At 40.0% G+C, this 24,420-nt stretch overlaps 1 protein-coding gene across 1 annotated transcript in view; it reads right to left on the reverse strand.

Annotated features, from left to right (window-relative positions):
• The window catches only part of cdh8 (cadherin 8), a gene marked incomplete at both ends in the record, with an annotated part of 66,424 nt that overhangs the window by 22,174 nt on the left and 19,830 nt on the right, over nt 1–24,420 (reverse strand). Inside the window, one exon of the mRNA XM_083665120.1 lies at nt 15,947–16,241. Within this exon, the coding sequence (XP_083521246.1) occupies nt 15,947–16,241 (295 nt within the window). The remainder of the gene's footprint in view (nt 1–15,946; nt 16,242–24,420) is intronic.

Consider the following 24,420-nt stretch of genomic DNA (forward strand, 5'->3'; position numbering starts at 1 on the left):
GATAGGCGGCACAAAAGAGGAGAGAAGACCTACTGTGTACAAGTACTGACAACGTCTTAGGTATGTGATAGATTAGGAAATTATGATTTTTGGGTGAACTATCCCTTTAAATCTTGGACATACAGTTTACGGAACACTTATCAAGCCTATCCTCCCTACTTATACAGCCATAGCATATGTCAAGCAATGATTAATAGTTGCCACCTTGTCGTCCCTCTTACAACAACAAAACTAAGCATACAGACATACATTGCACTTTGACTCAAAAACCTGCTTGCAACCTAATTATTACACACTGAGAAGACAGCCTCAAAAGGCCCTGTGAGACATGGGTTTGTTAGCAATTCATATGCTTGTGATGACCCTTACTGTTGCCAGGACTTACCCTTTAAATTTCATTCTGGTTGTTATATTGTATATGAGGTATCTTATAATGTTTTCATAACATTGAGTCAATTTGTCATACTCTGTTAGGAACATACTTTTGCCAATTTATTTTTCTTTATTTCACATAGAAGCCTTAGATCACAAAACATGGATTAAGATTAATCAACAGAACTGACAAACAGCCCAGAGTGACAGGCACCGATAGATTGAAGGGTGTGGAGCATGTGTTTATCAAAACTACTGCCACTCAGTAAAAAAGGACAAAAAAGCCTATTCAAAAGTCTATTCTGAGGGCATGGGTGCTCTCTGTCCCAGAAAAATGCCTAGTTGCAGCCATGGATATGAATCATATGTATGGTCTTTCAGCAAACACTTCTATTTAAAGCAACTTAGTCTACTGTATATTTAGTATACTATGGTCAATGTGGGAACTAAAGCCACAACTCTGACATTGGATGGTCCATTGGATGGACCACTATCAATCCATCTACGAGCTGAGAAAATCATACATTTTCACAAAACATGGTTGGCCAACATCACGTAATGTTATGAAAATCCCCTGCTTATACAAAATCATGAATAGAGTATTTCCGTGAAGCAAACTCACTAAATTATTTTGGACTAACATGTAGCCTACAGGATGTCTGTTTTAAAATGGCATGCAACATTAATTAAAGTTCAAATTTCATAGCTGTATTAATGGGGGTGGGGGCAAAACAACTTGGCAAAAGGAAGGACTAAGCAAGTTACAATATATGGGGATTGGTTGTGAATTATCTTCTCTTCAGTTCAAGAGATATTTTCACTGATTCACATGTTAAAACACAGACTAACTAAACGGCTAACATCCAACACAATGTTTTGCACAGCTCTGTAGTAAATCCCTAATTTTACTTAAATGGAAAAGCAAAACAAATGATCATACCAAATGTAGGGACACATGATTGTATGTATTGTGTGCAATTGTTGTGTGTAATCATTAAAATGAGCTTCATCCAACACTGCAACAATCCAAGTCTTATCTGCCTAAGAGTTAAATTGCTAAAACCACAATGACAGCCAAAAACATGCTACTCATTTTTCAAAAGCACCTTTATATTTCTGTTTGCTTCAAATGTGTTTTTTTGCAAATAGTGAGCAAAAAATGCTTACAATACATACACATTGAAGAGCAAAAAACTATTTAAAAAAGAGTCAGTGGGCCATGAAATAGCTCCCTCTTCCTTTTTCTCACACAAGGGTAAATTATCCTCTCTTCCTCAGATAAAAAAAGAGGGATTAGAAGAGCCTCTGTTTGGCACTGTTTCAAATCAGTACAGATTAGTTTGTCCTTTCTCAATATTGTACAGAGAATTCTAGGGACACTCTTGGCGGAAGAGGTGACCACACCTCTGGGCCCTAGGATGGTTGAGGAAACTCAATTGTGGGAATATTGTCTCTGGCTTTATTTGACGCCTGTAGAACCGGTGCATTTACAAAGGTCTGACACCTACGTATAAGCTATAGGAGATAAAAGTGCCATTGCTATAAAAAAAACCATTAAAGCCAGAACTGATTTGGGTCGGTGACAAACCCTCAACAAGATGTTTGAAGCTGAAACCGACTGATGTGTACAGTTGCACTGCTGACATTAATTGACACAAACGTCACTTATGTGGAAGTCTCTGAACTGCCTTTGAGATGGGGGCATGAATCCATGTTATTCCCTTTGTATTCTTGCCTCTTACTGGTGCCCAAACATCAAGCCACATATAAAAGATTTTTCTGGATCCCTTTTTGGTTTGGTTTGGCTAATAGTTTGAATTGACACACATTCTGACCCACAAATGCTTTTGAGTGGTTTCTCAAAAAAGCTCATTAATATGTCCTTGAAGGCCTAATTGCTAAACAAATGATTTAAAAATCTAAAAACATTAGACACTTAGGAATCATATAATCATTGTCTTAATGTCATGAAGGCCAGTGTTTTCAGGAGTAAAAACGATAAAGACATTGGGGGTATAGCCTTCTGTTTCATCAGATGAAAAAATAATAGGCCAGTGCACTTCCCATTTACAGTGTACACTGCAGCTGTGATAGAAAATCAATAGGAATTCCTAGAAAACTGAAGAGGGGATAAATCCACTGTGTGTCGGCTGTGGCACATTTGGCAGTGGGAGTGGGAGCTCTTGGTTAGTGCCATGACTTGTTTCTCTGTACCATGTTTGCCTCCAGCTGATAAATCTCCATCGGTGCCAGCATGCCTGTGTGGGGCTGAACCAGCTATCGTGGCTGGCTCGCTCCTGACAGGGAAAGGGGGAGTTGTACAGTATAGCACTGTATGTGGCCGTATTTATTTATATTTATGCAGTCATTGAGGCATAGGGAAAGTAGCGCCATGCTCTACAACCTTGGGTAAAACAATGGTGTTTACATCTCACTGTGTCTGTGCATCTACCTACCCACCCACCTACCCACTCCTGTTTTCATCTTTCTTCACATACACATTAGATACTAATGGAGAACACATAATGACACTCATGTGTTTTCAGTGTCATTAAATGTTTATACTGTATGAGTGAATGCTCCCCGGCCAATCATCTCCAATGGTTTTCTCGGTCACATACAAAGAGGACCTGTCCTTAAATGGCTGACCAGGCGATGAATGTCCTATCAGTGTACTACTCTGGTGACAAGAGAATTCTAATGTATTGATTATCATCACTTAGACATGGGTGTTGTTATCTTTCTTGGCTGTACATAGATAGGATGGTAGCTCAGTTTGCTGTCACAAGTAGCACAGTTTGCTGTCACAAGCACTATTGCTGTGTGACCCAGTTGATTGAAATGCAGAGACAGGGAAAAAAAAACATTAGGCACTGTCAGGACTGTTGTCAATTGAAAATAGCAGGTTAAAGATGACTTGGAATGCTGATAATATATTTTCATAGCCGTCAAACATGTTACATACAGGATATCGAGAGACTGTTATGGTTATGATCCAGATGGATGTTATGGGAATGCTAAAACAAATCAGTATGCAAATGACATGAATGTGTGAACTTTGTCATCTGTCATTTACAAAAGCCCAATTTCCCACCCAATATTCAACCCAATATGACTTACAACTAGAACTATAATTGAAAACGGTGTCCCCTTCAATGTTTTTTTTTTAAGGCACGTTAAAGGGATGACGTTAAAGTCTTAAAGGAAAGACGATAAATAATAATGGCCCTGTAAAACGTCCTCTCCCTCAACAGATCACTCTTCATAACCCTGGTAAAGCATACTCATGGTTAACAGTGTGTGCAAGTACAGTGGGTGTACTAAATGCAGATGAGGAATATAGTCAGGAAACTGACAGGATCAGAATTCATGTGTTTACATGACAGACATTTTAATATCAGAAACATACTGTAAAGGGCCAGATAAGAAACTACACAGGGGAAAAAACATCTCTTAGACATGGTTGTCAGCATAAAAAAAATCGCTCCCCTGAGTCAGTGATGGATAAGGGACATCAGGCTTGTGAAATGTAAGGGACTGTCACACATAAGTACTTACATTGTTGTTGTTGCAGTACAATTAATGGTCTTGTATAAGACAAGGGAGGGAGCCTTCAGTGAGAAATTGGGGTGTGTGTGTGTGTGTGTGTGTGTGTGTGTGTGTGTGTGTGTGTGTGTGTGTGTGCGCACGCGTGAGTGTATACAGTACATGAGTGTGTGTGTGGCTTGTGTATATGTGTAAAGTGTGTGTGGCATGTGTGTGTGTGTGTGTGGCGTTTGAGGGGGGGGGCATTTTCAATGAAGCCTTACATAACAAGCAGGCTGCAGAGTGTGGGCCTTGACAAGCCGTTTACAGGAACCACAGGAACAAAACAATTAAGAGTGTCCTTTGTTCATCACTGATGGCTGTGACATATGCCACCATTTTAAAGTGTTGTGTCATTGATTCACTTTAATTAGTTCTCAGGAAATGTGTGCAACATGCAGATAGTTCAGGGACGGAAGTTGAGGACAAAAATGGGGCACCTCACATGTTTAATTGCTCCCAAGACAGTTATAATGGCTTGGTAATAACAAAGAATAACTCATAGTATATTCTAATGAATATCTTTATCCTGAGCAAATGGCCATTGCTTTTTCACAACTCTCTCAACCATGGTAGAAATGTTAAGCAGAAATTATGTTTCCAATAAGAACTTTTCAGTGTGTTGTAGAATTGCTTGGGAAAATGATGTTGTGGTGAAGGTTTCTTGCATTTACATTCACTAACCATTGTCACAACTAGAAACTCAAAAACATAAATGACTATATTAGCTACAAAGGGCACAAAAATACAAAACATAATGCTTTTACACAATTAAACTTAGTATGTGTGTGTGTGTGTGTGTGTGGAAACTTACACACACTAGAAAGCTGTATTAACACATGTGCCCTGTGCTCAGAAGCAATATGGGGTGACAACCCAGCTACACTGCCATTAGACAGACAGAGAGCCTGGAGTCAAAAGGGTTAAAACATTTCCTGGAGGAATCTAAAAGGTAAGACCAAACGCACTCTACGTGACTTGTGACTTAATGTATCAGTCAGGCACACAGAACACTCCTAGTGCCTCCTGACAAGCAATCCATCACTGGGAACACACAGAGGCCTGAGCACATACACTATCTCTCCAACATGCACTTGCATGCACGCACACATGCATGCACGCACGCACGCACGCACGCACGCACGCACGCACGCACGCATACACCCACACGCACTCACACACACACACACACCAACAAAAAACAACAAACAGATCACTTAAAGAAAGACGAAGAAGAAGCAAATACAGTACAGTGGAGAGTGACTTTAAACTCCAAGTCATCTCCAGCTTTGTTTACACTCCCTGAAGTGAGGTGAAATTTTAGATGGCCATCTCTCTGCCGTGTTGTAGAGCAGATTCATCCAATTATCAAGGAGCCCTGATGTGACATACTCAACCTGCCCACTACTGCCTGGTGCTGGCATTGACTATCCGTGGACACTAGTCTATGACTGGGGAGAAACCACAAACTGGTTCAATCCATACTACAGCGTTCAGAGCAATGCAGCTGTCAATATTTCACTAACCGTGAGAACAGAATAAGACACTGTGCTGCAACAAAACCAGACTGCAGGGCTACCATAACAGCCAGGGAGGAGGAAAAAAACAGAAACACAACTTCTATGTACAGGTCAGGGCATTGCGAGAGACAGGTCATCATCCACACAACAAAACAGAAGGCTAAGTATATGTTTAAAGGTTTTTCTGCACACTGGTACAGTATATGGCAAATAAAGTAGTGCTTCAATCGTCAATGTGACGGCGGTGGTGCTATAACCAAGCAGGGGCCTTTTGTTAATGCGGGACAGGAAAGGTATCTGTGAGAAGGATGACGAGGTGGGGGCTTCACATACAGGAGAGATTTAGCACTTGATCTCAGCGTCTTATCTGTTTCTTTTTCAAATGACCTTGCTGCACTGACTTTTATGCCTTCCCCTTTTATTCTCGGCTATGATTGGATGGGCCTCTCTCAGCTCAGGTCTGTGCCACCTTGATGAATGTGTTTCCCTCCCATTTATGTTTCTGAGTGCAATCCTCCGCCACCAGCCATGCCACATGAATCTTCCCTTTTTGGCCCCTGCAGGATGTGTTCACAGTGCAGTATAAAAAAACAAAAAACATCACTATGTGTTTACTCAAGTGATACTCGCAAAGCATTGCATGTTATCAACTGGAGAGATTAGAGATTTGTGGGCCGTCGCTTCTCTTGTGAGTGTTTACTTTTGTGGTACTGCCTTTTATAAAAATAAAGACTTTGAATATAAGAATTAAGACATTTTAAATGACTATAAAGAGAATAGAATGTTTGTAATCAGTGCTTTTATTTGGGAGAGCGCTGTTGAGTGCCTGAGGGTGACTAGTTCGTACCTCAGACAATTAATAATGTAGACACAGAGGGATGGGAGGGCGTAGGAGCTTGCACTCTGCTGCATACTGTACAACCACCAGGAGCTAGATGAGCATGGGCATACACAACACACACACACACACACACACACACACACACACACACACACATACACACACACACACACACACACACAAAAGAGTTTGTGTTTAAAAGGGATAAAGAAAGTGAGAAAGAGAGAGACAAAAACCATAGTGAGAGGCGGGGAGCAAAAAAAGGGAGGGATGCAGAGAGCAATGGAGAGAGAGAGAAAGAAATAGAGAGGCAGAGACAGAGAGATAGGGCCCCAAGACAACATTAACTATCCACAGCTCCCCTCCTGCATAATTAATAGATGAAGCAAGACTCTGAACTGAAGAATGTCTGTGAGAAAGCATCCTGGCATCCTATCAGATATGAATAAGCTTTGCCAATGCCGGAGTGTGAATTAGAACACTTCAGCCTTCGCAGAACACTCCCTGCCTCGCTCTGTGATGATCCGCAGAAGACCTCCCACTTGTTACACTTCTCTTTTCACCTTTTATTAATTCATAAAAAAGAAACGGTCTTCTCCCATATAGTCATCTTGCACCGAAATGTACAAAATGCAAATGCCTTAATAACCTGATTTATTAGGAGCATACTATGATATGGCCACTACTCTGGAGAACTCTGCTGATTAATCTCGATTTGTCTCATATTGGTATTATTTAACATACAGAAATACAAAACACACTAGATGACTGCATTGGTTGGGAAAAAGAAGAAAAGGAAGAAAGAACAATATATGAGCCTCAGAGAGAACAATACCAAAACATATTTTTGTTTTTTTCAGCTCCTGATGAAGAAACAGCTAAGCTATATACCATAAAGCGCCATGCTTAATCACAAGAAAGCTGAAATCAATGTTTGCGTGTCAATTTTCTATGAACGGAATTCGGTCAAATACAGACAGTAGTATGCACATAGAAAGGGCGGTGCAGCTGCACCCCCTGTCAGCGGGTGTCTTTTTATTCATTTTATTGATACAGATCTCATGTGGGGGGTGCAGGGTTGGATGAGTTGAGATTGACATACGTTCAATGTGAACTCGCAGTGATAGAGCGGAAAATTATTGACATGAACTGCGCTCTTTGCTTTGTGTGTCCATATAGCCTACTGCTGAAATGCACGGAATCAACTGAAAAACATTATATCGCTATGAGATCATAATATGCAATCGCGGTCACACATATTCCATGTCTGACATAATTTTATGAAATGTCCATGAAGACATGATTTGTTCTAAATTAAGTTTCATCCAAGGACATAATTTCGAATTTCTCTGACCAGACAATAATTTGTCCTTTTCCAAATTGAAACAACAAATCATAAGCTACTCTTCACATAATTCATCAAGCGCCAATGTTCGTAAACACACTACAACACACTTTAAGCACATCCATCATGCTCAACGATGCCTCCTAGTGGTTGTTTTGCCGAGGCGAATGACCTGAAATAAAACACACGAGTGCCGTCGCAGTACTCCTGCGACATCGTCACACCGGCGGCCAAATTCTAAATTTTGGCCTATTGTAACCACACAGCAAGCATAGATTGGGCGCCAAATTCAATCTCCAATCCTTTCACATCCTTTCTCATTTGCATCAGCTGAAATCATTTGCATCCTCCATTATCGCTCGCGACCTCCAGTCACAACCATTATCAACTGCCACTTTTCTATGAATTAGGTATGCACATTTTCCTGTAATCTGTACAGTATGCAATGTTTCAGATATTTTCCTCTTTGATTTGATACCCTATCAAAAACATGCACGGCTGCCATGTCTTCAATGTATGCAACTATTGGTCATTTGATGTTTTAGGGAATATAGCACACAGAATTTCATAATGTGAGAATATACACTAGGCCTACTTCCATGTATTTTGTAGAAGATGTACTGGTGGTATGAGGGATTATCATCGACAACTGCTGTGCCCGTTATGATCAAATAAGTGTCTATTTTTGCGGTAATTATTGAACATGATAATAATTGTCCCACTCCCCTTGCCAACCCTCTGAACACTCCCATTTACTTTTCCGCCTAAATTGGTGCAAATTTTGTGTTGGTTGTGGCAGATGCACTTTGTGGTGACACCAAATTACCAAAACCTGGTTTTCGTGGTGCGTAGCACTCTTTAGTGGAAGCAAATTGGAGCCCACGTGTGTTTCATTTTATAGCTCCCTTCCCTACTAACGCCTCTCCATCACGACAATGAGGGATAATGTCAGAGTCCGGTGTGGAGCGTTGATTACCCTGTCACAAGGGATCAGTCGCATCACTCCAGCCGACACAATGATGCCCCGAGCCCATTAGCAGCCAGCCCTGGGTATTTATGCAGCTTTCCTCATGCACCACGAGAGCCTGTGCAGACAAAAACACACTTCAGCTTATTAATTTGCCTCCTTTTCATCACCTGTTGTCTCATTTTCCATTTTTCCTCTCTCCGTCATTTTCTTCAATGGCTGCCGCTGCCGTGAAAAGGGTGACTTTTGAGAAGTGGGCGGAGGGTGGAGGGGTGGAAGATGGGGAGGGGGGTTTGTCCTTCGTTTCATTGAGCTCTTTACCATTTATCTACGGCAGGCAATCTTATGCAGAACACATTGAAGGGCTTCATTACCTGGGAGCCTGTAGTTTTTGTTTTCCCTCCAGGGAAGACCAGGCTGAGGTATTAGGGGGAAAAAGAGAGAGAGAGAAAGAGAGAGAGAGAGAGAGAGAGAGAGAGAGAGAGAGAGAGAGAGAGAGAGTAAAGGGGGAAAATAAGGCTCAGCCACAATGGGGAGCAGGACAAATTACACCCAAACAACAGCATCTTTACAACTGCAAGGTAGTGTAGAGTACAGTTGTGTTAATGCAAAGGTAAAGCCAGCTTAGTCTACAGTATACGTATACGTGGCTTTAATGCATGAGATGTGTGATGTGTGCCACGGGGTGCGTGCTGCGCTGAGAGGCTACATATGCTACAAAAGAACAAATGCCTCGGGAGGTTTTGAAGGGCTTACATTGGCGTCTGTAGACCAGAGACTGATCATATTACATGCATAATTCAGATGTACATTGGATAATAAATAACATTTGATGAATAAGTAATGTGTGAGTGTGTGAGTGTATGTGTGTCTGTGTGTGTGCGTGTGCGTGTGCGTGTGTGTCTGTGTGTGTTATATTATATTTTTATATTTTGGTGCTGACAGATGTGACTGATAGAATTGAACAATGGCAGAGTCAGACTTGTCCCCATTGTCTCTGCATATTCATGTCTGCAGTGAGACAAAACAGCCAGTTTCCTATGTAAGGAAAACAAAATTATACTGTATGTTGTTTCCATTACATAACATGCTACATCAAAAGGCTGTATCCAAAGAAGCATATGGATAATGTCATATTCACATACTTATTGATATGTACACACTCAGGCACACACGCACACACGCACACTCACACACACACACACATGCACACACACACACGCACACTCACACACACACACACACACACACACACACACACACACACACACACACACACACACACACACACACACACACACACACACACACACGCACACACACTTCCACTGGAGAAGGAGGAGCAGGTTATTTACAGAAGAGGCCCAGCTTGTGTGTGAAATCCCCTCAGCCTTGGCTTGGTCGTCCTCTCCCATCCCCATTTAGCAGCACAGAATGGGCTGGCTGGCCTGAGTAGAGTCACTGCAGGTTCACTGGCCTGACCCCCCCTTGCCCCAGCTGAGGCCATGGGCCCACTACAGCCCTGGATGCCTGGCCTAGCCTGGCCTGGCCAGCCTGGCAGATGTGGCCTGGCTATGGCCCAGCTGCACACCATGTTAAAGGCCCAGAAACCCCCTGCCTCTCTTTCCATCTGCCACAACCCAGAAACCGGGATCGAAGAGAAGTGAGAGGAGAGGAGAGGTTACAACAGATAGAAGGGCTTACATTGGCCCTTTAGGGTTCATCCAGGTGATGCTACTGTAAGGGTCTAAAACTGTGTACTCAGATTTTAGGACTATGACCCTACAATTAGACTACGATTTAATTTTCTAATTCATTTTTAAACTGTGTCATTTCCACTTCTCCAAAAGTGGGGTTTAGTTGACTGCAAAATCATCACTATATTACTAAAAGCCAATCATATATTTTTTTTGAATATCAAAGAATTGAATTTTATTGCACATCTGGCCTAAATGGAGCATGACATGTTCTCTAAATAGTGCAGCTGTCATGATATTGATCTGATTGGTTGTAATGTGATGAGTAATGGTGGAAGTCACAGTCACAGTCTCACAGTTGACTCATGTGACACATACAGTATCTGTATTTTCATCTATGTGACATTTTGTCTTTTTTACTTGTGACTGATGTGATGGGGTTTGCCTCACATGCTTTGATAAAGACAAGTTGTTATTGTTCACCTTGTGTATGTTTCAATTATGAAGTGTTCATATGAAATCATTTGTGATAAAAAAAGAGACGTCTGATGTGTGTGACGATCCACCCAATATAGGTCTGTAGACCTCATCTCCATTCATCTTCCCTTGATCAAGTCAACTCATTCATCATCAAAATTCATGATGACAAATCTTTACTTATTTTCCAAGCTGCCGTCGGTGATGAATGCATAATCAGAAATATCATTAGGGGCTACAGAGCCCTGTGCCTGTTAGTCCCGTTACCATGTTCATCATAACTCTCAAAATGCAAATGAACTCCAGGTAATCTATTAACGTCACTTCAATTTTATGTCTGCGCTCCAATTTAGCAGATCCTGACACGTTCGCGGGGCCAGTTTCTTCTGTACACAGATTCATTTTGCAGGGGGGCTGAGAGCGGCCGTGATGAGAGGCATGCCATCTGTCTTTCCACCAGTTTATTAATCGCCTTGATAATGAACCAGGCACAGGGAAGGGCTCTAGAGTCCCCTCGATGGAGTTTAGATGGCAAAACAACTTTCCAAGTTTATTTCTCTGTGTAGCAATTATTGTCATTCACACCCCTTTCTTTGGTGGGGGAGGAGGGTCGGACGACCTGATTCTAATAACCTGAATCATCTCTTCAAACAGACTCTGTAATTTAAACTACATCACATTCACAATCTCCTTGTTAGCACCGGAAGGCAGGGAGCTCTATAATTCCAGCTTATGGTTGGAGGACCTAGTAGAGGAAATGTGCTTGCTTGTCTTGGTCTCTTAAAGTTAAAGACCCCATTAACAAGAAAACAGATCCCAAGATTCGTTCCATCCTTGAAAATTATTCATAATTCCCCTCAAGGATGGACCTACGCAAATAATCAATAAATTCAAAAAGTGAAATTGAAATAGAATAATCTCATTAATATATCTGGAGTTCTCAGAGACATCCAGAATCGAAATTAATACATCAGTACAGTCTATTAAATATAGTGGTGGGCAATATTGATAAATCAACATGATATTGATATCAGTTGATATCGATAAGAGTGTGGAATATTGCTATATCACTTCCTTTTACACTATCCTGTATGCGAAGGCATGGATTGTGTGACTTGAGTGTCCTTGCAAACTCTGCAGTCTGAAACACAGCCATTAACAGAGCTACAGAACCAACTGTTTGATCAAAGTTGTTCTCCATGGTGGTTAAAATAAAAAAATGACTGCCCCATGTTATTCACACTAGCCTAGGGATTGTACACAGCACAGCATCTACCACAAAGCAAACCAGAACAGTAAGACAAAATCAGCTTTATCTATCAGCTCTACTGCAATCAGTTGTATGCCTGGACTCAGACACATTCTTCTCCACACATTATGTCCTAAATCATGTTGCAAAGAAGGGAGCCCCAGCTCGACTTGACAAAATGGAACCCAACTACAATTCAGGTGAGGCTAAGTGAGAACAGACAGGGCAGCATATCTGTGCTGTCTCAATGAATGACAATGAAGTGCAATTGAAGTGCAATTCTGACTGTACATCTTGAAAAAATGGCAGTGAAGTGCAATTCTGACTGTACAATGAAGTGCAATTCTGACTGTACATCTTGAAAAAATGGCAGTGACAACATGACTGAAATCCTCAACAAAACGTCCTATGAATTCTCTTTGAATAATCACCACATAACACAACATTTAACTGAACATATACTGTATGTGCAATCAATAGATATCATAAATACTCAAATGATTTATATCCTACCACTGTCTATACATTACGGCATATCATCAGGTACATGTGTCAAGAAAACGTTCATGATTAGTCATGAAAAGTGCCTCCCACAATGAATGCTTGCTGCTCCATGCAGTCTGTGAGAAGTGACTGCGGGGCTGCACAGCTCCTCGCTCTGAAAACTGTGTGAGTCTCGATCTCGCAACTCTCAGAACTCTCAAGTAGTCACATTTTTGGAGCAAGTCAGACACATTTTATCCCCATCATGCAACAGGTATGGAAAGGCGCTGATCAGCACTGATCAGCATTGTTGTCGCAAAGCAAGTGCGCGTTTGTATGCGAGCACGCTTTCATATTTATCTGCCGGTAAGTTAAGCTTATTGCATATACGTATCTAACAATTAAGTTGATTGCTTTACTAATTTGATTATGTTTTTAGTGAGTCAACAGAGAAGTGATTCATGCAGTTGTAGGATACAGGCTATTTTCTTCTTTATTCTGATGCTTGCAGGTGGTGCTGTTTATAGCTCTCCTTCATTAAAGCTTTTCCAACCAATATATTGATAATGCATCAGAATAATTCAACTGATATCGATATGGACTTTCTGGATATCAGTTACATATTATAATTAAATATGAATGTATAATGCTTTAAACTGTAGGTCTAAATATTGGATACATATCACCCAAGAAGTACATCAAATGCAATCACATGAATTCCACAGACTTTGGTATACTATACGTTGTTTAGATGGTGCAAAACATAGCAATTAAGTAGATGGTTATCATTGTTATCGCTTAATAAATAATTTCTATCCAGCCAACAAAGCCATGTTTCCCATCCCACTCACCTCCAGAAAAAAACTAGGTGTTGTCTTCCATTTCCCATGAACCTTTGTGCTCCCCTACACACTTCAAACAGGAAGACCTGTCCAGCACATGTCACATATCTTTCTCTGCTGTGGTAACTGTCTTCCAGGGCAGTGGTTGGTGAAACACTAGGACCTGTATGGCATAGCCTGTGTGTATTAGGGTATGGCATATTATATACTGTAGTTCCTACAGTAAGTAAAACACATGTAGACTATGGTGGCATGTCCATATGATTATCTTTTCTGGATGACTGTATTTTACTTGCAGGCACCTGTGGTGGAAAAACCTCCAGACTGTATCTTGAAAGGTGTTATGATATGTGTTGTTATTGGAAAATGACATCAGGACTCATAGTGTTATGTTACCTTTGATTTGGTTATGTCACTTTATAATATTTGGTGTGTTTAAATAATGTGCTTGATTGCATTAGCAGGTACTGTGTAGTTACAGTGTTGGTACAGTACACATTGTTAAATGATACCTAATATCTCTGCAGCTTGAAAAATATCAAACATTTTCGAATACACTTGTAGATTACTGTGTAATTGTTATGAATACAGTAGTATAGAATGAAGAGAGGTTTGTATGCAAATAATTTTCTTAATCCTAACATGTAACTCTTTAATGGCGCTGTAGCTGTCTCTTAACATCATGTAAATATCCAATGATGACCATGATAGAGTAGGGCTGTTACACAGTTGTATACTGCATATTAGTCTATATGTATATCTACAGTATGTGTCTATGCATCTTTGAAAGCATGTAAAAGGAAACTATAATACTTCACAATACAAATGCTACCCAATGTCGTCTACTTCTTAAGTTTATATGTTGTAAGGTATGTGCCCAAACATGTTAAAATATGACCTTAACTTCTTTGTTTAATTTCAAAGTTTTCCACAAACACTTTTTTAATACTTTTGAGTTACATGTTCTTGTCAAGAATAGTTAATATCTTACAGTCTTTATGTTAATAAGAGTTTATTTCCCTCTGTTTTCTCAGCAGACTTTATTGGAATTTCAAAGCACGACACATTGAAAATAGACCATCGGTGAGCGCTACATCAAATCTCATTGCACTGTGATAGAAATTAAACTCCAGTGTAAAACATCAGTGATTTATGGATATGAGACGAGGGATACAACAAAAAATACTGAGTGTTTGTTTGTCCACAGCTTTGATTCCTTCCATACCAACACATAAAAACTTAACAAGACGTAAACAAGTTGTTGAAAAAGGCTTTCAAGCAAACAACAAAACATTTGTGAATGTTTAATTAATCAGCAGTGACAAAAAGGAAACAACAATCACAAAGAGCTGCCGACTTCCATTTATATGCCCGAATTCCCATTGGCAAATCCCAATACACCGTCAACTACCACTTTGCTCTTCACCCTACTGCCAACTATTCTCTTCACTATTCTGCCAAAGCCCTTGGAGTAGCGGAATATGCATTTAAATTGAGAGCAAAACACAAAGGAAAAAAATTGAGAATTCAGGAAAGCTACAGCAGACGACATAGTTTACAACAGTAGATGTACTCCATGTTGTAATAGGTGTTTACAGTTAGAGCATATTGCCGTGTTATGTCAGCTTCATGACAGGGAACAACTAAAACCCGAAGAAATAAGATGACCTGGGTCAAATACTTACGTCAGTCAAATACTTGGATGTATTTGCGGTGTGCTTGGAGTTTGCATTTTGGAGTCTATTCCCTTGAGTTACCTTGTACCGGGGAAACTTAATCAAGTATTTCAAACTTTTTGACACGTTTAACCTTGGCCTGCAAATAACCTCACTGCACACAAGACACACTCTCTCTGGCTGAAGGCAGAGCGTTAAAGCAGTGAAAAGGCACATTGTGGTCTCCCATGATATGAGAATATCTTCTACAACTCTCACTGTTCCAAGGTTAGCGCTGAGACCCTTGAAAACTATAAGCTGATTCATTTGCAGGTTCCGCAAACTCTGTGTGAGCGCCATTCGAAAAATGTGATCATACACTGCTAATTTGAATGCATGGTTAAAATACTGTAGCTATGTGAATACATGAATATATTAACATACTATTAAATGTAAAATGTTTGTAGTGCCTGTATACAATAGTGTAAGGGGGAAATCATTTTCTTAAAAGTTTTGTAAATATGCATGGTATGTACAGCATGGCTTCAACAATTATTGTTGCTCAACGCTCAATGCCAAATTGAATAAGACAACATAGGACTCACAAAGGTAGCACATACCATTAATTGCACAGTCAGAATAGAAACACAGTGTCTATGTATTGTATTACAATGCTAACCTCTATTATCAATACAATACAAACACATTAGGAAACAAGATATCACCATCGTTACCCAAAAACCCTATCATGGATATATCAATAAAGATATCTATCTATCTATCTATCTATCTATCTATCTATCTATCTATCTATCTATCTCTATATATTTATATATAATACTACTAATCAAATCAAATTATGTTCTATTGAAGAGAGATACAAGGAGAAAGAGAGGGCCTTAATTTGACTCACCCACTTGAGACATCTCAGGGACGGAGGCCCGGTACGGGCCCTCAATGAACTGTGGTGGATTGTCGTTGATATCCTGCACTTTAATGATGAACTCAGAGGGCGGCTCCAGGGGTTCGTCATTGTCCGCGTTAACAACTTGTGCTGTGAGTGTGTACTCTGCCTTCTCCTCTCGGTCCAGTCTCTTCATAGCGTGAATATCTCCTGTCATCTCATTGATGGCAAAGATGGTACCAGCTCCCTCACCTGCCAGGACATACTTGATGTTTTTGCTGCCCACATCCAAATCTGTGTGTAGCTGAAAAAATGGAAATGAGAAGATAATATCAGAGTTAATTTTTGCTTAATAATCATCTACAAAATCTTATAGATCAGAGGTTGGAGAGTGTGTAGTCCACCATATACAGTCATGGAGCTCGATTCACTTTAGTGTGACTGCTCCAGAGTATGAGCTACTCCTTTTTAGTGACAGCTGAGTTTCCCAAAGGAAAAGCAGCAAATGATATGACAGGCAATGTTCGAGGTAATATTGATATACAGTGCCCTCGGAAAGTATTCAGACCCCTTCAGTTTTTCCACATTTTGTTGTGTTATAGAACCAATTTATATTTTGCCATCAATCCACATACAATACCCCAGAATGACAAAGCGAAAACAATTTTTTTTCAATTTCAGTACATGTATTAAAATTGAAATACAGAAATACCTCACGTACATAAGTATTCAGACCCTTTTCTATGGCACTCTTAAAATGAGCTAAAATGCAAAAATGTCATCAACAAATCACTCTATAAGTTGAATTGAGTCCATCTTAATGCAAGGATAATAGTTCATGTAATTTTGGAATGAATATCTTTGATTTTTATAGGGTCTCTGATTTGCATAGGAATCAAATACACAGTGTGGATCAGGCTGTCATGACAAACTGAGCAAATGGAGAGGAATAAAACTGCTCTGGAATGTGACCCTGAGGCCTGGGGAGACATACAAAAATCTATAAAGTTGAATGGTGGAGAGAAAAAAGCACAATCGATGGGACAACATCATCTCAGTCACTCTACAAAATTGATCTATAACCAAGTGGCCAAAAAGAATCCCTTAATGGAAAATCTCATATCCATAATTGTGTTTGCAACAATGAATTCAAGTGATACAGCAAAGGAAGTGGCTGGAAATGTGTTTGTTTGGTTTTACTACAAAGCATTAAGTTTTGTGCAAATCCAGCACATGCAATGCAGTTTCCGCACCATCTCTCGTGTGAAGAATAGTGGTAGCTGCATCAAGTTATGGGTATGTTTGTCACTGGCCAGCAAGCTTGGGAGTTTGCTGCTTACCTTAGAGTTCACATACATTACAAAATCACATATTTCCTTATCCTGGAACGAGTCTATGGACACGTACAGTGGTTCTGTTTATCTGGCCACTGTCACCTAACTGTGACTAGCATAGCAGGGCTGTAACACCCAATTTTCTATGCACACTTTGATAAATGAGTCCCGCTGAGAACCAAGCAATGTACAGTATAGACAACTGCTACACTGTAGAATATAGGTCATTTCTATTCTTTTATCATGGACCAAAACGTTATGCTTGCATATATAAGGATGCATAATATACAGTATGTACTGAGGGTCCAACCCACCTTAAAGGAGAGGTTTGGATTTTTTAACCAAATCTCTATTTTTGATGTATATGGCAGGGTAGAAGGGTACAGATAGTTATTTTGTGAATTTGCTTGGTCACCGGCACCACTGGAACCCCTCATCAGGCTATAATGCAAATGCGGGGAGCAATTGTGCAGTCATGAAAAAATACCAACAAATTGCCCAAATACACCCTTTTTGAGACTGCAAAGCTCCCAGTATAGTGTTGCAGGTCTTAGGATGTTGTACACATGCAATTGTGGCTATCCAAACTTTTTCCACAATGTTATATTCGATTTTGTTGGACTTAAGCAATATTCATGATTTCCGCAATTCAACGACAATATGTAATATAACATTGCGAAAAAGTTTGAATAGGCACAATTTGATTTAGCTTTTGGTTTTGAGACAGTTGGCAATGGAACACAGGAGCAATGATTTGGAATCATCACCGGTGCTCTCAGTAGATGGTCAAGGTTCATCTTAAATGAGGCGTGTCCGCCTCTTTTTGTGCTCACCTCCGCACACAAGCACAGTATTGTAAGGTCTTTGAAAATAGCTTCTCAATACATAGGCACAGTGTGGGCGCAGGAAAATGAGCAGTCAGCTTTTAAGTTTCTTTGAAAATCACCTTGTTCGTCAAAATTAATAGATTTTGGTTTAATCACCGACTTACATTTATAGTATGATGGTACAGTTGGGTGTGAGTGTCACATGCCCTGCCTTCGTGACAGTGCAGTCTTAACCCCCCCCCCACACACACACACACTTTTGTGTATACAAAGTTTAAACTACCTTTTCCATGTTTCATGACTAGAGAGATTGAGAGAGAATACAATGATAAGAGAGATATAGTTCCAAGGTAAAAGGAACAGGGAGCTTTTTCTCCAAATGAATTTTCTCTCTATCCTTAAATTAGGTACTTGATCCCTAAGGTAAGTGACTGGGGGATTGCAGGATGAGAGGAGCATAAAGTAGAACATTTGCAAATTTGACAATGTTCAGCATTGTTCTGTAACATGGCCGGAAGCACTATTCTTTCTAATTTGTATTTTTTGTTAAGATCTTTTGCACCAGAACATCCCTATTCAGCAACTCCAATTTAATTTCCTGCCCTGGAATTTTTCAGAGGAATTCCCGTCGGGCCGTGTTTGGGACAGAGTAACAAGGTAAAATGTGTGTACAAAAATCCAGACCTCTGAAGCCTCTGCGATTGTTTTATAAGCCTGTGTTATGCATATACTGTCTCAAAGGTGCTGTTCGCAGACACTGACAAAGCACATTCACTTAAATTGTCACACCTTGCACTTTTGTTTTTCTAATTGTGCCATCATTTCACATGAAAGATGTAGCTCATTAACAAAAACAGCCTCACAACATTCTGCACACAGCGAAACCCTTAAATGAGCCCAAATTAATGACGGTCTGTCATTTTATTTCGAGACTGTGCTGTGTGCGCTGTGTGTGTGTGCGCTGTGTGTGTGTGTGTGCGTGTGTGTGTGTGTGTGTGTGTGTGTGTGCGTGAGCGTGTGTGTGTGCGTGTGTGGTTCAAAGTAAGTATTATAATGGGTAATTTGTGAATATTTTTTATTGTTCTGTATCTTAGGTTACAAATAGAAATCTTATCAGGCAACAATAACACATATTATTTTTGTTTTCTGTTACACCCAGGCAAAATGTATTAATCATATAAGACTTAGCTTTGACAAATTCTCTCTCACCAGTATTTTGTAAGATATATCTCTGATACTGTTTGCTGTAAATGGTCCCATTTACCTCTTGTTGGGTGATCTTTACACCACAATGCACAAGTGATCATCTGAGAGTACAATTCTGGTGAGGAAAGAGGCTGCCACCCAGCTTTATCATTATCCAAGTTGCCAGGGCAACAACACTGCACCAACAATCAGTGTAAAGTTAAACATACAACCAGGGCTCTATTTCAACAACCCAACCGCAATTGTTGATCTAAGCACTATGGTGTGGTGCTATCGTTCAGGGGGCATTTCAGCATATACCAGTGGTAGCATAAAAAATGCCAGGTTTAGATGAATACATTAATTAGAGTGTCGAGGGCTTGACCCTACACTGACCAAATCATTGATCAAAACGCGTTCCATAGCCAAATATATGAGGAGCTCAACTGATGATTTGTGTGTTTTCCTCAACTCAGTTTAGCAGTGAATGGACATGGATGATCTTTCAGACAATATGAGTGAATTGTTGGATAGTTTATCAAATACATATCCACATAATTGCAATGAACATGACATAGGACAACTTTCCCTAAACCCGATATCAGGCCACATATCTCATAGCAATAGACTTGCATTTGCAATAATTAACATATGGCTTTGCAAGTTTGAGCCGTTATGTTAAATTTTTTTAATTTACTCTCAACTGAATGTGGTTTACTTAGAGGAAATTAATGAGTGAAGTAGATATATTAATAGACTGTAGGCTTACTTTCCAAATGGACAACAAAATATGATGTGCCACTGCTTGCTGTCATAACTGATTGCATTTGTGATAAGAGATGGCTTTGGTGGGTCTTAAATGTCTCAGTTTGCGCTGCTTGAAACTGACACTTGTGGCATGTGTTTAAGGACATACCTCAAATAATGAGCTGATATGAGACTGGTGTTGGCGTTATAATTTGAAAATACTGCAGCGCCAGCTTTTACATGCTGATATTGTCAACAAGCTTGCATTTGACAATACTGTCGCCTTGTACCTGGCCGAAAATAAAGGTACATGATTGCACTTGATTTAGTTTGCATGGCACAATAGAACCAATGGAACATTCCCAAAGCCAAATTAAGCACACCAGTATGCATTTGATCCAAGTCTGGTTGTCATACCGGGACTCATCCCACCTTGAATCTGTCTTTTGATCTCTGTTTATTAGAAACTTTCCACATGTAAGAACTCAGACATCTTGGTCTGTATTACAGTTCACTGGTTCATGAATCTCAATGCACACCCAGGAGTTTCTACACCCATACTTCTGCCACTGTACCCCCAATCACTTGCTTTTACTGTCAGCTCTGGAGAAAATATGTCACTCCCTGCTCAAGATGGGCTTTTACGGCAATCGCTGGAACAATCAGTGTGTCTTAATGAGGAGCGTTCTATCCCCCCACGGCCGTAGGCTCCACACTTAAGTGTAGCGTTAAGCCCTACATGGAGAATTAATGATTTCGCTCCTTGTCAGGGCAAGCTATGGGTAGGGCAGAGAGTGAGTGAGTGAGTGAGTAAGTGCGTGCGTGCGTGCAAGAGAGGGAACGAGATGCCCTGTCACCCAGTGAAGTTGGGTGTCAGTTGGTGTCTGGCGTGTCAGAGTTGTTCCTCATCTGAATCCCATCTCAAGGCTCAATTAGCCATGGCTGGAGTCAAATTATTCTATTTTCCTGGGTTCGCCCCTGGAATCTCTGTCAAAGCCCTTATTAGGCCTCAGAATTTTTCTAAATGCAGTTGTGTATGTGATGGAGATTCCTTGGCTGACATATCACCATATCCTCCTATATTAGACTAGTTTTTTTACATCCTGATCCTGGTGATGCAGCATCTCTGTGTTTGCATCTGGACAATTGATATGTAATGTAGCACATGGTCCAGTGTGATAAGGCTGAAACCCTGTTAACATGTGGTTTGAAGTATAAACATTACTATCCTATTGCATGTAATCAGATCAGGGAACCTTGCCTCATGTACTGTACCTGGCAGTGAAATGTGTGCAATATCTGTCATGCATGTACACCTTGTGATTGAGATGAGCTTGGCCAAGTAACAGCCATGATTTCATCCTTGTCCTTCACAGAAGGTAATTTGGACAGATCTGATCACAATCTGTCCCAAAGCGTCCACACCTGGTCACCGTGACAGGATTTTTCTGGATATGGCCTCAGAACAGATCAGATCACAGGAAGTACTTTAACACCAGGGGTAAATGGAAGACTTGGGTCAAAATAGTATTAGAAATGTTCAAACCCTTTGAGTCTGCTTGGAATCCCAGGGAGGCAGGATTTTGACTTTTCTATTGGTTCCATTATGCCCGGCAAACTCAATCAAGCACAGTTAAGTTTCTGTAATTATTAGTGTGTTTCCAAAGCAACACACTGCTGTTATTTCTCATACTTAATTTCCTTCTTATTAGTGAGCTTGTTTCAAGTAAGTTTCTTATGTCTCTAGTTGGCTAGCTTTCACCATTCAATCTAATCTAGAAATGTATCTAGCTTTGTAACTAGCAAGAGGAATACCAGCTACGTTTTTGCTGTGGGACACAAAAAACATGCCATTTCGGCCGATGCTGTCTAAATCTGCCAATTTCAGCAGCTGACTTACAATAACTCTCAGTGGCTTAATGGTTATGACAATGCCTTCCGGCCTAACAGTATAGAGTTCAAGTCCTGCCTGTGGCAAAATCATTTACATATTTTTACGGTTATCTCTCACTATCCCTTTTTTGAACAACTTAAGTACAGACATTAGGTTTACTGTTGGGTTAGTAAACTTCATGTACTGAGAGTAGGTAATCCTTACTTATAGTAGGCCTAGATTGATACACTACTCCTCTTTTATCTTTTAAGATGGGCACACCCAGAACACTCTGGGCACACCAATTCAACAGTCCAATTCAACAAAGCAGTGTAGTCTGGCTCAAAATGTTTCTTACTTTTCATTGATCTTACTTGAAGATATCTCAAAGGTTTCCCACTGTGTTAACACATCTTGTGCAGCAGCTGCAAAAGGAAAAACAGCACCCCCCTTTCACCCATAGTGGTCAGAAGTGGCCACTGCTGTCGGTGTCCCCCATATTGTCACATGCCTTTGCGCCTCTATCCCCCAGAGGCACACCTGTGGCAAAATGCATCATGCCTTTTCACTGTCTCTTTCTTCAAGAACTTAAGTATATCAGTTATATTTACTGTTGGGTTAGTTAGGTATAACTTAAGGTTACTTAGTAGTTACTTACAGGTAACTACTTAATGTTCACTAAAGTCTTCATTAGGAAAGCTGAATAAATCAATTTGGTACTGTTCATATTGTAAAACTCAACATGAGTTTCAATGGTCACCAAAAGCTTATTTACCTTAATTGATGATATCTCAAAGATAGAACTATGTCACCTAACTTCCCCCACCTAACTACTAAGAATACTTTTAGTCAGCTAAGCAAGCACACAAAGTGTCTACTGAAGCATTATTTTCTAGCTTCTTATACTATTTGATCCAAGTTCTGGTAAACGGGATCTAATGCATGACATGATGTAGTACATCCCACTTTACCTTTAGGCTAGTCTTAGACATATTCTGAGTGAAATTCTAGAGTCTAGAAATGTACTCTATACAGCCACTTTCATTTGGGTGATTTCATGTGTTAATTACACCTACATGAATAATCTGTAATTCTAAATATTGCAATAACATTGTGAATATAAGGAACAGATGGCCGATGCATGATATATGATTTACTTAGCTATTCTTAGGAACAATTTTCCCTCCAGTCCATCTTGTGAAAGCACCATTTTATCAAATCCCCAAAAAACCTCACTGTTCCCTCAGTGAGAACCACATTCCACCATCTACAGGTACAGTAATCATACTCAGTGCTACTGCCTTGAAAGGTGCACCATCTCAATGTAAAACTGCATGGAGGAGGAGAAGAGGGAGAGGGAAACAGTGGCCATTGTGTTTATTGTTGAGCCAAACTAATGCTTCACAATGATTAATTCAAAGGCAAAAGGGAACCCAGAGAACATAACTACCTTTATTCTAAGAGGCCCATGCAATTAGATGTAGTCATCCATGAAAAGCTTTTGTTTGTGAGAGTGAGTGTATGTGTGTGCATTTCAGTCTACATGTCTTCAAAGAGGAGCTTGAAAAGGATTTCACATTGCAGGTGTGGTAGGCCTTACAGGCTATACGCTTAAGAGTAACCTTTTGTATGCAAGCGCCCCACTTCCTTGATCACTTAAGTCTTTTCATTACATTTATAGTTATTATTACTCAACATGAGACAATCAATCTGCTATTGATGTCTGCACAATTGTGCCATAAAAAAAGGAATTACATTTTCTTTAAAGTAACACCAAGCCTCTTATAACCATAATTATCTCTATCCATCTTGAGGCCATTCTATATGTATTCTCAGAGGAACTGCGTAGCCAGCACTAAGTTAAAGCTAAGAATTGCATTATGTAAAAACCCAGAGACAAAAGAAACCATAAACATTGAAAATGAGTTTGGAGATGAAGACAATGCAATGTGCTAAACAGGGTAGCTTTTTTGCTTTAACCTCCACAGTACGATTAGCCTACCTGCGAGTCTAATTATAAACAGGGCATGCTGCAGGGATAAGTCAAAATAAAACAACCTTAATCAAGGAGCACAATATTTTATTTTTTAGGGGCTGACCTAATCAAATCAGAATGAGATTGATTTCACGAGGTCCAGATGGAACCTGTAGCACGTCTAATTTGATGCTGAATTTCGTTATGATGGAGTGTTATCTTTGTCCAGATGGCGCAGCTTGGGTTTGTAATTCATATTTCAACATTCTTTTCTTTTTTTAATCATGGAACAACCGATTGAATGAGCGGCATAGGAGATAAGTATCACACACACTCTCCAGTAAAACATCTATTGTGATCTTGTGAATGACACCATTACAAGCAACACATTGCGACAGTGGAGCTGCTGTTCTTCCTGTTTGACTATCGAGTCAAAACATGACTGTGATCTGGTCTATTTTTTATTTAGGGTAACATTTTACATTAAGATCACATTTGTAAAGGGTTTGTAATTAGTTAATAAATCACTTAGAACCAGTTTA

The sequence above is a fragment of the Argentina silus genome, assembly GCF_951799395.1.
Source record: "Argentina silus genome assembly, chromosome: 2".
NCBI classification, from domain to species: Eukaryota; Metazoa; Chordata; class Actinopteri; order Argentiniformes; family Argentinidae; genus Argentina; species Argentina silus.